The sequence below is a fragment of the Aquarana catesbeiana genome, linkage group LG11 (genome assembly GCF_042186555.1).
Source record: "Aquarana catesbeiana isolate 2022-GZ linkage group LG11, ASM4218655v1, whole genome shotgun sequence".
Lineage (NCBI taxonomy): Eukaryota > Metazoa > Chordata > Amphibia > Anura > Ranidae > Aquarana > Aquarana catesbeiana.
This window is the reverse complement of record NC_133334.1, coordinates 283,465,700-283,479,605: the sequence shown is the minus strand read 5'-3', so window position 1 is coordinate 283,479,605 and position 13,906 is coordinate 283,465,700. Positions and strand designations below refer to the sequence as shown.

Genomic DNA, 13,906 nt, shown 5'->3' with positions numbered 1-13,906 from the left:
ATGGAATTTAGGGGGACCCCCACGTCATTTTTTTTTTTTATTTTGGTTCGGGGTTCCCCTGTGGGGAATTCCCATGCCGTTTTTATCAATTAACTTCTATGTGTATTGTCGGCAATGCAATAGCCGCGAGTAGTTTTAAATGGGTTTTTTCCTTCGAAATGTCATTTTGCTGTCAGACTGTTCTAAACACAGGAAACATGCGCCCCTTTCTTTACAGGCATACTATAGACACCCCCCAGGTACGAAATTTAAAGGGATATTACACTTTTATTGTTTGACTTTAAGCATTATTAAAATCACTGCTCCCGAAAAAACGGCCGTTTTTAAAACTTTTTTTGCATTGATCCATGTCCCCTGGGGCAGGACCCGGGTCCCCAAACACTTTTTATGACAATACCATGCATATAAGCCTTTAAAATTAGCACTTTTGATTTCTCCCATAGACTTTTAAAGGGTGTTCTGCGGCATTGGAATTTGCCGCGAACACCCCAAATTGGTCGCTGTTCGGCGAACTGGCGAACAGCCGATGTTCGAGTCGAACATGAGTTTGACTCGAACTCGAAGCTCATCCCTAGTTGTAGGTAGGATTGCTCCTAAACTGTGACATCACTATATATCCAAAAAGATTGTGGAAAAAAGTTTGTGGACTCCTTACAAATGTTATTTTTGCTGAATGGACACCAATACTCCAAAATCTTGTGGAAAGCCTTCCCAGAAAGGTGGAGGTCGCTAAGTGGTGCTAACACCATATTATTGCTTTTGGAAAGGGACATCCAACAAACCTATATAGGTATCATGACCAACTCTCCACCAAATTTGGGCCATATGGTGTACCAATCATGAACAATGTGGTGCAATGTCAGAAGAGAAGCATTATATGCAGGAAGGAATTTCTTTTTAAAGTTCTGCTCAGCCGACACAGAAAGAAGACATGCTGAGCCCTCTGTGCTAATAACCAATGTGTGATGTATTCTGTACGGAAGTAGAAAGGTTGGTGTTGTAGGTACCTGAACGAGCCTTTTGGGAAATGGGCCTCTTTCATTTTCAGAGCAATGAATTGGTGGGATGACCCAATCTCTCTTCTGTCTCCGAAGCTCATGTGATGGATGTGAATGTTCAGCCTGCAGAGGACACAATTATCACAATCAGCAAAATAAAATACTTTATAACTAAAAATAAAAACTCCACCCAAAGATTACATTTAATTTTGATTGAATGAGGTCAAATCATCTGCTTTCTTTTTATATTATTCTGCGACTCAAGCAACCAGATCTCCCCAATGGAGCTCCCTTCTCTCTGACCTGACACCTTGATATAAATGAACAGCCAACAGTGATAGTGACAAGTCCTCTTTGAGATGTCCAGTCCTAGGAACTTGTTTCTGACGTCTCTTAAACTAATTCTTCTCATTTTTCCCCAATGACGATGTCCTTTAGGATGAAACATTTCGGTGCGGAGCTACAGGGGTGACGTCATCACACCTGTCGGGGTGTTAGGTGTGATCTGTGTGTTATGCTGTGTTACCCTTTTCTATGTGAGTAGATGCCTAGTTTTAATAAACCCTTACTGTTATACTGCACCATCAGAGATCTCCTTCATTTTGCATGCTTTATTCTGATATGACCAATGGCTGGCTTGATCTGTGGTGGATGGAAGTGGACAGCGGTGTGCAGAGGTGGAGATAATGAGAGCATATTCTCCATCCAGAAGGTCGGAGTGTTGTTGTTCACCCATCCATTCCATCATGGAGTACTTGGTGTGTTAGGAAGTGACCATCCATCCATCTATTTTGGGATTTCTCCATAAAACGCGGTAAGACCTCCTATACTCTGAAGTCTGAGGGTCTGGTAAGTGGTCTTGGTGTGTTGGTGTTCACAATGGTGAAGGGTTTGCTGATACATAGGATCACTTGGGATGTTTCCTTGGCGTATGGATACTTTATCTTCTGGATCTACTTCTCAGCACTTTATTTACAGATGAACTTTATTGGACTTTTATATGGTTTTGGGAATTTTCTATATAGTACATGATTTATCGATTGATTTGTGTTATTTTAATATATTTATTCTGTGCTATATATGATTTATTTGTGGTTAAGCACTTGCACTTTCATTTATTTATGGTAGCGTAATATGATTGATAAAATATTTCTCTAGTGTATCACATGTGGTGTAAAGTAAAAGACAATTCTTGCACTCAGCTCAAGAATAGAATAGGTGGTGGACCCGAACACTGGGCCAAATAAATGTTACTAAACTAAAAAAAAGTGTGCTGTCACTTTAAATAAATAAATTCATAAATAAGTGCAAAAAACAATTAAAAAAAAACAGAAATATGTGCTATCGTTTGAGATCACTAATAAGTGCAAATGAACAAATATGAATAATTATGTGTACTAATGTTCTCAATCAAACAATATATAGAATGCGCAATTCAGCAAATGTAAAAAAAAGTCCGGACATAGAAAGAATTGTGCAATGATTCTTAGTGAAATAAAATCCGCCATAGACAACATCTAATGCAATGCAAAGTCTATATATATTTATGGTGGATGGGTTATGACTAAGGCCTTATAGGCTGAAACGCGTCAACAGACTTAATCTGCGTTTGTTCACTGTGGCTATTCAATAAAATGAAGACGTTTTAAGAGCAACAACCGGAGTGCGGATCATTTTTTCTTTATCCTTTGATTTCTCCCTAAGTTTGGCCTGGTTGTACTTTCCTCTTCTAACACTAGGTGGCTGGGCACTTGGAGGTATTAGATTGAGAAGGACAACTCAAGGTCAGGTTATGTGAATATGGGGTATCTCAGCCAATGGGCAGGGATTTTGTTGAATCCCTTGGCCTGCTGGGAGAGCCTATATATTTGGGGGAGGTCAGGTGATCCAAGTTCTTGTGTGCCACCCGGACCGCTGTCTGGGTGGACGTGTGTTGTTTTGCCCCGGGCTGTTAGGCCGGAGATTGGGCCTATCCCGGGGACATCTGTCTGCCAAGCTGTGTGAGGGCCTATCCAGAAGTAAGAGGTCAGCGCAGGGTTGGGACTGCGGCTTGCAGTCCAACCAGAAGTGACGGTTCTGCCGACCAGAGAACCTGTCGTGGTCGGAGGTAGAAGGGAAGCTGTCGCCACAAAGGGACCAACCACCTTATTACCGGGGACCACAGTGAGTAACTGAAGCAAGTATTCTCACTAAACGGGCACGGTGGAGAATCGGGAAACTTCAGTCAGTGATGAAGTCAGGGACCCAACCAGCGGAGGTGACACTTGCAGAGCAGCCTTGTGTGCCAAGCCAGGGACCAAGCTGGTCAGTGGGGGTGAAGCTTGAGAAGTATCTGGAGTGCCAAGCCAGGGACCCAACAGGGAAGCGGAGGTGACACTTGAGGGAGATAAAAGCCTTGAGGAGCTCCAGGGATTCAGGGTCAGTGATTCGGAGGGTCCCGTGAGAGACCAGGAGCTCAAGGGGCTGAAGAACTACGAGGAGAAGTTGTAGTACAGCTGAGAGAACTGTTACGTTGAGTTAGGACTGTTGCCATAGGAGACAGCATTCCTGCATGTACAGAAGTGGCACCTTGCTGGGGCCTTTCCCTGTACGGCTGTCCTCCTACTGAAGTCTGAAGTAGAATAGTAAAGTATCGAACCAGGCAGAAATTCAGCAATGCAGGTTTATTAACAGCTGAAAACATACAGGTTTATGTTCAAAGTATTACAAGATACAGGTCTAATTTATACAGTTTCTTACAATGCAAGCATATTAGATATAAATATTCTTATCCTCTAACCAAATTGAAACAATTGTGAATTGTTCTCACCTTGAACCAGAATGGGTCTTTACTGCCAATTCTTGGGAACCTGTCACCTGATAGGGACCAGCCAATTGGCCGGTGGTCTGGTCCCCTCACAGAGTTCTGAGTTCCAGCTCGACCAAGTTCGTGAGGGAAATTCACCTGAGACCACATTCTGGAACAAGTTAAGAAGTCTTCTCTGACTTGTACGAGGAGACAAGTTATGGACAGATACTTGCCCATTGGTTCTGACCTCTATGACCCGTGCAATAGGGCAGCATACACAGAGTTCAGCCTTATGAGCTCCTATCTGACTTGTCTGTCTAACAATTGTAGAGCTTGCATTTATATACCATTTTACAAGTCTTATCTCAACCATCTCTCTTACATATGATTGGTCGCTAAGATCTACGTCAATGTAACTAACCATAAATCTGACACCTGTTCTACAACCAGATAAACTTAATTATTCCCCAAATTCCTATATGTTCATTAAAGTGATTTATAACTGTTTTTGTCCAATTAAAAACACCTGTATAGAGACAGTCTGGCACCCAGCTATGTTATCAAACTCTCCTTATCTTGATAAGATTTAACTAAGTTCAAGAATTACAGATTTATGAGATTTGGGAAAATGAACTTTCAATAACCCCACCAGATGTGTTATATGTTTCACTATATGTATGTATTTTAACAGTTTTAATGAGGGCACAAACAGACCTTTGTTTGACCCTGTCAAACTTAATTTAATGTACTGTACATAACTTTAATTATTTCTAAACCACCTGTTTTCTTATCATTATCTGTCTGATTTATATGCATTTCAGACTTGAGACAATTCTATATAACTTGAATCTATTCTAATGAACTTTCACCCAGTAGACTATCTTAATACATTTTCGAGAACACCTGTGTACAAGTACTTGTCATAAAGCAGAGGTCATTTAAAGTTCAACACTTAAAAATGAAGACTTTCTAAATCTGGAAAACACAGTATACATTATTAAAGATTAATAATTGTTGCTTTACTTATTGAATAATAATATTGATAAAACCACTACCATATAATAATATGAATAATAATAATGATAATAATAATTATCAATAAAATATATGCAAATCAATATGAATAATATGAAATACATTGGCTAATATGAGATTCTACAACAAGTCTCGGAGTCTGCCATTTTAAATTACCTAAGGGTGTCCTGGCCCTAACCCTCTTTCTCTTGCAAAATATAAAAAGGACTGTCAAAGAAATAAAACCTCTTTTAAATCCGAGAAGTGTCTGGCGTCCAATGACTTTCACCATCTTTGCACCCACTATGCCTCACAACCCACCAGATTTTGAGGGATCTTAGTTGTCTTTGGCCTTGAAGGTTCCCATTAAACTGGAAGGGGTCAGAGATTCTGCAACAAGTGTAAATGACGCAAATGACTTGTTATGGGTATTGTCAGTGTTTCCATATCATGTTCATACTGTTTAAATATTGATTATATTAGTTTTCAATAGGAGTTCTGTAATTTTTCAGGTTGTCAGTAAAAAAATGTGTTCCGCCTGTAAATTGTCCATATTTTGTCAGTAAAAAATGCTGCGGGAGGTTGGCAACCCTGAGCCTGACCTACCTGCCCCGTACATAGGAGGCTCACCTGTTTGTGGTGGGGGTGGCGTTTTCTCAGTATCACGGTGGTCTCAGTCAGCACATTCTTCCCCTCCAATGCCACAACACCGAACTCTTTGTGTCCATGAAGCTTCAGATGTTCCTTCACTACGATGGAGCCGTCAGCCTGAACTTCAAAGTGAGAGTCTTTGGATTCATAGCGTACCTTCGATTTCAGGCCGCAGGTAATGAAGTCCACTGAAAGATAAAAGAGGGGGGAGGTGTGAGCATTGAGGTCATCCCACCACCACACCATCCGTCACGTCTATTCAATTCTGTATCTTCTCTTCAAAATGTTCAATTCACTAAAATAAACATTGTGTAGAATTGGAATTTTATATCTAAAGTCCAATTTTTTTTCCCACTTTGTGATAGAGAGGGTAAGGGTTAGACCTCTGTCAGGTTTTTATTGCTTTCCGTGCCCCCCCCTGTACAGTATCTGACCTGTATGTCACCAGAACAGGAATATAGAGGGGTCTCCAGGGGGACATCTGTTCTCTGGGGAGATTTCCTTCCATTTTCTTCATATCTCCAGGACAGGAAATGAAGAGAAATCTCCCCAACAGGACCAAAAATTCCAAAACAAACAAAAGAAAACCTTCTGATAGAGTTTAACTAATTATTTCCTATGACCCTTTATTTTTCTGCAGCTGCAAACAGTAAGATGATTGTATAATGATTTCCTGTAGAGATGATATTGGAATACAATTGTATTATTACTATTTGTTACAATTTTGTTCCAGACCGGCATACTCTTACCCCAGAGGAAGATAGAAAATCCACTTGGGTTACCCTGATTATAGGACATTTATTGAAGTTTTCACACAACCGCCGTTATCGGGTGTAACAGGGTATTGCTGTGATAAAGAACTGCCTGTCAGGATGTATGTTATCTCAGCCATGTATTTTTTTTTTTTATTATGATTTTTATAAGAAAGTGTCTTAGATGTTGCCTTTAAAGTCCCGAGGGAGCTATATATACACAGAGCTTGTGAAAGTTATGAAAGGATGTTGGCAACACATTAGCTTTCTTTAGACCCTCCATCTTTATTGTTTGTTCATATCTCTTTAGACGTGATTTCCCTTTGGGAGTATCTCACCAAAAAATGACATTCTTGTAGGAGGGGATGCCCAAAATCTGACTCGTATCTTAGTGCAGATGAAAATCAGTGAGCCAATCACACAAGCAGGAAATGACATTTCTGGGGGGCGGGGTTCTGTATACCATCTGTGTACAGAGCGCCTCCAGGTGGCCATATTGCATTTTGCAGAAAATGACAGCAGCTGCAGACAGAAAAGGAAAAGTCATTTTTAATAATATTCAATTACAATATGATTGTGTAGCGATTGCATACGATAGATTTTTATTTGTTTTTCGCTATTTTTTTTTCCCATGAAAGTGGAGTCACCATTTACTGTAACCAAAGAGACTTTAGAAAAAAAAGGAAGTAATTCCTAGCAGACTAGACACCGGGGGAAGAAGTTGCACAATAGTGGAAGACAAATGACCTCAATCGTTCACACACAATACTGACCATCCAACACCACAAAGCACGTGTTCAGTTGTGTTATATTCAGATACCAGACTTATATTTTGCAGACGGTTCCCATACAACTCAAGCAGCCCTGTACAGTGACTTGAAAAAGTATTCATACCCCTTAAAATACCCCACATTTTGTTACAATCAAAAACGTAAATGTATTTTATTGGGATTTTATGTGATAGACCAACACAAAGTGTCACATAATTGTGAAGTGGAAGGAAAATGATAAATGATACAAATAAATATGTGAAAAGTGTGGGGGAGGGGCATTTGTATGGCGCCCCCCGGAGTCAATACTTTGTAGAACCCCCTTTCTCTACAAGTCTTTTTGGGGGTGTCTCTACCAGCTTTGCACATCTAGAGAGGACATTTCTGCCCATTCTTCTTTGTAAAATATCTCAAGCTCTGTCAGATTGGATGGAGAGCGTCTGTGAACAGCAATTTTCAAGTCTTGCCACAGATTCTCTATGTGATTTAGGTCTGGACTGTGACTGGGCCATTCTAACACATGAATATGCTGTGATCTAAACCATTCCATTGTAGCTCTGGCTGGATGATTCGGGTCGTTGTCCTGCTGGAAGGTGAACCTCCGCCCCAGTCTCAAGTCTTTTGTAGACTCTAACAGGTTTTCTTCTAAGATTGTCCTGTATTTGTCTCCATCCATCTTCCCATCAACTCTGACCAGCTTCCCTGTCCCTGCTGAAGAAAACCATCCCCACCACATGATGCTGCCACCACCATGTTTCACGGTGGGGATGGTGTGTTCAGGGTGATGTGCAGTGTTAGTTTTCCCCACACATAGCGTTTTACTTTTAGGCCATAAAGTTGAATTTTGGTCTCATCTGACCAGATCACCTTCTTCCACGTGTTTGCTGTGTCCTCCACATGGCTTCTCACAAACTACAAACAGGACTTCTTATGACTTTCTTTCACCAATGTCTTTCTTCTTGTCACTCTTCCATAAAGGGCAGATTTGTGGAGAACACGACTAATAGTTGTCCTGTGGACAGATTCTCCCACCTGAGCTGTGGATCTCTGCAGCTCCTCCAGAGTTACCATGGACCTCTTGGCTCTTCTCTGATGATTGCTCTCCTTGCCCGGCCGGTCAGTTTAGGTGGACGGCCATGTCTTGGTAGGTTTGCAGTTGTGCCATACTCTTTCCATTTTCCGATGATGGATTGAACAGAGCTCCGTGAGATGTTCAAAGCTTGGAAGATTTTTTTATAACCTAACCCTGCTTTATACTTCTCCACAACTGTATCCCTGACCTGTCTGGTGTGTTCCTTGGCCTTCATGATGCTTTTTGTTCACTAAGGTTCTCTAACAAACCTCTGAGGGCTTCACAGAACAGCTGTATTTATACTGAGATTACATCACACACAGGTGTCCCACTCCAGTGGGTTGATCAGTTTACCTATTTAGGTATTATCATCTCGAGAGAGAGTAGGGACTTTGTGCGGCTCAATCTTGACCCTGTCTTGGTAGCAATTAAAACCAAACTGAAGGCATGGAGCAATCTTCCCCTTTCCCTCATTGGGCGTATCAATCTTCTCAAAATGAAAGGCCTCCATAAATTTATGTACATTTTTCGGAACTCCCCACAATGGCTGACCAAAACTTTCTTTAATTCTCTTAAGCAACTCTTCCTCTCCTTTATTTGGGGGCCAAAACCGCCTAGATTCAAATACACCACTCTGACCAGGCCTGTGGACAGTGGGGGCGTGGCTCTCCCTGATTGCCACAAGTATTTCTTGGCCACTCAGCTTGTGACCGACCATTGATGGCTGCAGTCAGACCTGACCAACTTGTCCCCCCTCCGCAGGAAATGGATGGGGGACATACTGGAGCTGGACGAGGACGACTGGAGGGAAATTTGGGGACTTTCCCTTTTCCCCTCTGGTTTCAGCTAGAGACAAACTGATCCAATACAAAATTGTGCATAGAGCTCACTACACGCCTCATGGGCTGCACCAGATGTCGTTCATCTCTCCGGCATGCTGGCGTTGCTCCTACCAATCGGGTGACTTTTTCCACATTTTTTGGGTTTGCCCAGCAATCGAACATTATTGGAAGTACTCCAGGTGATTGCTAAGGTCACGAAGACTCGTGTTCCTTATGATCCTAAATATTGTCTACTGGGGCTAGTGGAACAACTGTCAATGCTCAGAGCCAGGAATATACTCATATCCCTGCTATTGTACTATACTTGTAAGGCCATTATGATGAACTGGAAACAATCGTCTCCCCCCCTCTGTCATATTCTGGAAAAGCCTAGTGAATGCCGGTTTACTCCTTTATAAAGCCACCTACTCGGGCAGGGGTTGTCCACAAAAATTTGAAAAGGTATGAACCTGTTGGCTAGATGATAATACCACGGCAACTGATGCAGTAACCATTTCCTAGATTAACACTATATCTCTAGTCTGTTAGTATATTGACCCAACTACTCTCATGTTGCATTATCCTGTTGGTACCAATTTGAGCACAGCTTCTCCTGAACCTCTCCCCACATTGGGGTTATAGTATAAGTTAGTTTGTTTATGTTGTATGTTGTGCCCTGTTGCGCATCAGAAGAACTGCCCCTGCATCAGGAAGGTTTGACCTCTGCGTGAGCTAAATTTTGTATGCTAATGAAAAATTTAATATAAAAAAAAGATTTTGCAAAAAAAAAAAAAAATGACACACAGGTGGACTCTATTTACTAATTAGGTGACTTCTGAAGACAATTGGTTCCACTAGATTTTAGTTAGAGGTATCAGAGTAAAGGGGGCTGAATACAAATGCCCCTCCCCCACACTTTTCACATATTTATTTGTATAATTTATCATTTTCCTTCCACTTCACAATTATGTGACACTTTGTGTTGGTCTATCACATAAAATCCCAATAAAATACATTTATATTTTTGGTTGTAACAAAATGTGGAAGATTTCAAGGGGTACGAATACTTTTTCAAGGCACTGTAAGTAACTTTTTCGGCTGATGAAGAAGCCAAGCAGTTTCGAAATGCGTCCCATGTCCACAATGATGCAGTTGCACTGACAGCGACTTCCTCCATCTTCAGCGCACTTCATCCCCAGCCAGTGGCCAAGGCTGGGGGTTCTCTGGCTGCCCCTTGGACACTTTTGGCTCCCAAGTCACCCTTATGCCATGCCCCACACACCCAGGGCCGGTGCTACCACTAGGCAAACTAAGCGGCCGCCTAGGGTGCCCGACCGCTGGTTTCCCTACTCTCTGTCTCTGCGCTATGTACGCGCTGTATTATAAATACCTCTGTAATAAATGTTATAACCTCTAGTGGGCGCTGCTGGGATAAAGTGTGCACATCTAGGGGTATGTAGGGGGTGCCTCTGCTGCACTGTACTGGGGCAGCCGCTCTGTAGTGTCATTATAGAGACGCAGCACTGGAGGACATGTCCTGATGGAACGGAAGCAAACATCCCCTGTGCGCCTCTATGATCAATGCTCTCTACTGCAGCCGCATGCTTCCTCTAGCGCCGGCTCCTGTCACACTGATGCTCGGGCAAAAGGGGTGGGTTCAGGGGCGGAGCCAAGGGGGGCGGCAAAATGAGGTTTCGTCTGGGGTGTCAAAAATCCTTGCACCAGCCCAGTACACATGTGTGTTTTTATGAGTGCATTTTTATCTTTCAATAAATTGTCATCTATGTATTAATGATACACTATGGGGCTGCACTGTTGTCTCTTTTCTTACACTTTATTCTTTATCCTGAGTAAAGGCATTTTATTTAACAACTGTCAGTGAATATTCACTACTACTGGGAGACCAAAGACCCCGGCCCTTTAATTCCTGTATGGCCACTTCATAGCCTTCTCATTCACTGATAACATTCAATGAAGAAGGTGAACAAATCTGCAGCTTCAAGAATGTAAACCATCCACCTGAAGAGGTTATAGAGCCCACCCAGTCAGCCATCCTCCTGATAGCCGTCTACGGCCTTCCAACAAGGATAACAAAAGATAGAAGGATAACCGCCCTGGAATTATCGGTGTCACAGGAGCTTCCCACCACTCCATCTGGATTATGATCAAACCAAAGTGAAACCATGAGCGGTACTCTTACCTTTTCCCACCACCGTGCCGGGGTCCAGAGATCGGGGCACCGAGAAATGGTATTCCTTATCAGAAAAATCATAGCGACAAATGTCCCAGTCTGCCAATCCTCCCGTAATCTGCCGCAGGGAAAGAGAAAACATTGGTTGGTCTACAGAAGAGAACTTTCATCATTAGATGGACATGGAGGGTATCTAAAGAGACATCTGGAGGGTATCTAAAGAGACATCTGGAGGGTATCTAAAGAGACATCTGGAGGGTATCTAAAGAGACATCTGGAGGGTATCTAAAGAGACATCTGGAGGGTATCTAAAGAGACATCTGGAGGGTATCTTTCATTTAGTCCCATGGGCTGAACAAAAGTGATCAATCGATCACCCAATCCATGCCAAACCGAATGAATGGAGGATTCTTCACTGCCAGCTAATGTATTCAAACAGCCACAACAGCCTTGACTGCCTGAATACCTAAAAAAGGGACGACTTCTGATAGGATGAAGTCTCTCTGCAGTCAACAACATTCTACCCGGAATAATCTTTAATGTAAAGTGGAAGTTCAATCAGAAAATGAAGTCCGTCTAGAGTTCTTTAGGTTGACTCCTTTAGCGGGTTTAGATATATAAAACATTAAATAGAAGTGTCTATACTGTGCACAATCCAGTAATACTCAGTCTCACCCCGCTCTGCACATGCTCAGTTGCTCTCTATTTTAGGCACTACTCAATTTGTAGAGGCCGATCTGCTGACAGCCCTAAAGTGGAATGAAACCCTCCAATCCTTTACAGCCAAGGAAGCTGCTTCTGTTTGATCTGCAACTGTCATGGTGCTGTATATGTGATCATCTATGACACCAGCCATTTGATGGTTTGACAGTTTGGTTGAGGACATAAGAAGATGTGACAGTTAGCAATCCCGGCATTCCAGGAATGTGACTGTTTTTTGAAACTGTTAAATTGATGGGTTTAATTCTGCTTTATGATTTACTGCTGCTCAGGGTATCTGGGCTTCAGCAAAATGGCCTCCTCCAGCATGAAGTAACAGGAGCAATGCTGGAGGCAATTTACAGCACACACGGATGTTGGTAGCTGAATTATTAATGTGGAATGGATGTTCCTTGCTAAAGAACATTACTTTTTATCACGTTGTTATGGGTAGAGTTCCACTTCACTTGAATTTTGTTGCACCAGATGGTGCCAACAGGACCACCTACCACCTGTCAGAAGCTGCAGAGAATGGCGGAATTTACAAACGTTTGCAGCTTACTCTATGTACATCGATTGTATATAACAACGCCGAATTATAGATTATTATTAAAAACAAGAAAATGAATCTGAAACATCTGATTGGTTTCTATGACTTCTCACCCAACGGGCCTATTCCTGAGATTGTCCACCATCTGGAAGAATCATCCCATACAACTTCCCCCGATACTTCCCACCATGGAGACACCAGGAGACAATCTACCAATCAGATGACTGGTACTCCTATCACTACCATACTGGTATACGGTATATACTCCCTAATATAAATATCTGGCAGAGATGAGGAATTCTCAGATGTTTTTACACTTAAACCTCCGCCTACAAATCAGGGTTCATGTTTAAAACATAAAGAAAAAAAAAAAAAAAAAAAAAAAATATATATATATATATATATATATATATATATATATAGTCAGTATGATAGGTAAGTGTCTGTGAAGTTCTAATAAGGTGTCCATATGCTGAGTGTCTATAGAGTGTGGTAGGTTTTCAGAGTAGTAAGTGGTTCTAGTTAGATGTCCATACAGTATATCAGGTGTCCATAGGGCAGGAGGTAATATAGAGAAGGGTAGGTCTTCACAGGGCAGTAGTTAAAATAGAGAAGGGTAGGTGTCCATAGGGCAGCAGATAATAATAGAGAAGGGTAGGTGTCCATAGGGCAGTAGGTAATACATGGAAAAAGGTAGATGTCCCAAGAGCAATAGTTAATATACAGAAGGGTAGGTACTGAAGGTGTCCCCAAGCTATGGTGTCCCTAGGATTGTAGTTTGGTGTATTATGTGTCCAGGGGACACCGGCTGTGTGTGGCCCATTGGTTGGTCTTCATTCTGCAGAACTTTGATGGGATATTCAGCGTCCTCCCTGCTCGGGGTCACCACTCACCTGCAGCAGGAGGCAGATCAGCAGAGCTCCCAGGCAACTCCTCTTCATCATTGGTGGGCTCTGGTTGGTGTCAGTCCTGTACAAAGTCCTGAGTGATGTGACGTCTCCTCTGCCTGTCCTTGCACTCTCTCCCCTGTGGTGGGCGTGGCGTCCTCAGGTGCGGCACCCAGGTAAAGAATAAGAGGTGACCACCAGGTACATCAGAGGGTCATTCGGGACTATGAAGTAGTGGAAGGACAGGTCTTAAAAATCAGAGAGAAGGAGAATCATCACAATGGTCGTCCAATATTAAAAAAAACTGGTAGCCACCAGATCAGATCACCGACACCGAGATGTGCCGAATATTCTGTGTAACCAATCTGCAAAGTGCAGTGTATGAGACAAAGAGCCAGACACCAGAGGAAGAAGAAGTGGTTAATAATTCTCAGGAACGGTCTCTGGGGTCATACGTTTATATTGAGTAAAGCAGACCTTCACTCTCTCAGGTCACGCCATAGAATTCAGTCCGGATGTTTTTCTGCACCCCCCCCCCCCCTCTTTTTTCTTAACATTAAATAAAGACATGGGTGTTCCGGTGCTTTTTTGATGATTTTTACCACCTTCCAGTACAGTCCAGTACAGGACAGATGCAACATGTTCTACTTTTTTTCCTGGAATGCACTGAAACTGCAAGCACTGGTGTGAACTCCACCATTGGAAATCTTATA

At 42.3% G+C, this 13,906-nt stretch overlaps 2 protein-coding genes across 2 annotated transcripts in view; both read right to left on the bottom strand.

The window, feature by feature from the left end:
- The window catches only part of LOC141112873 (cadherin-1-like), a 65,849-nt gene extending 52,297 nt beyond the window's left edge, over window positions 1-13,552 (bottom strand). Inside the window, exons 1-4 of the mRNA XM_073605976.1 lie at window positions 13,200-13,552; window positions 11,067-11,175; window positions 5,431-5,639; window positions 1,008-1,121 (exon numbers count right to left, since the gene is read on the bottom strand). Coding sequence (XP_073462077.1) covers window positions 1,008-1,121; window positions 5,431-5,639; window positions 11,067-11,175; window positions 13,200-13,250 — 483 coding nt within the window. The 5' untranslated portion in view covers window positions 13,251-13,552. The remainder of the gene's footprint in view (window positions 1-1,007; window positions 1,122-5,430; window positions 5,640-11,066; window positions 11,176-13,199) is intronic.
- LOC141112875 (blastomere cadherin-like) overlaps window positions 1-13,906 on the bottom strand; it is a gene marked incomplete in the record, with an annotated part of 136,747 nt that overhangs the window by 79,314 nt on the left and 43,527 nt on the right.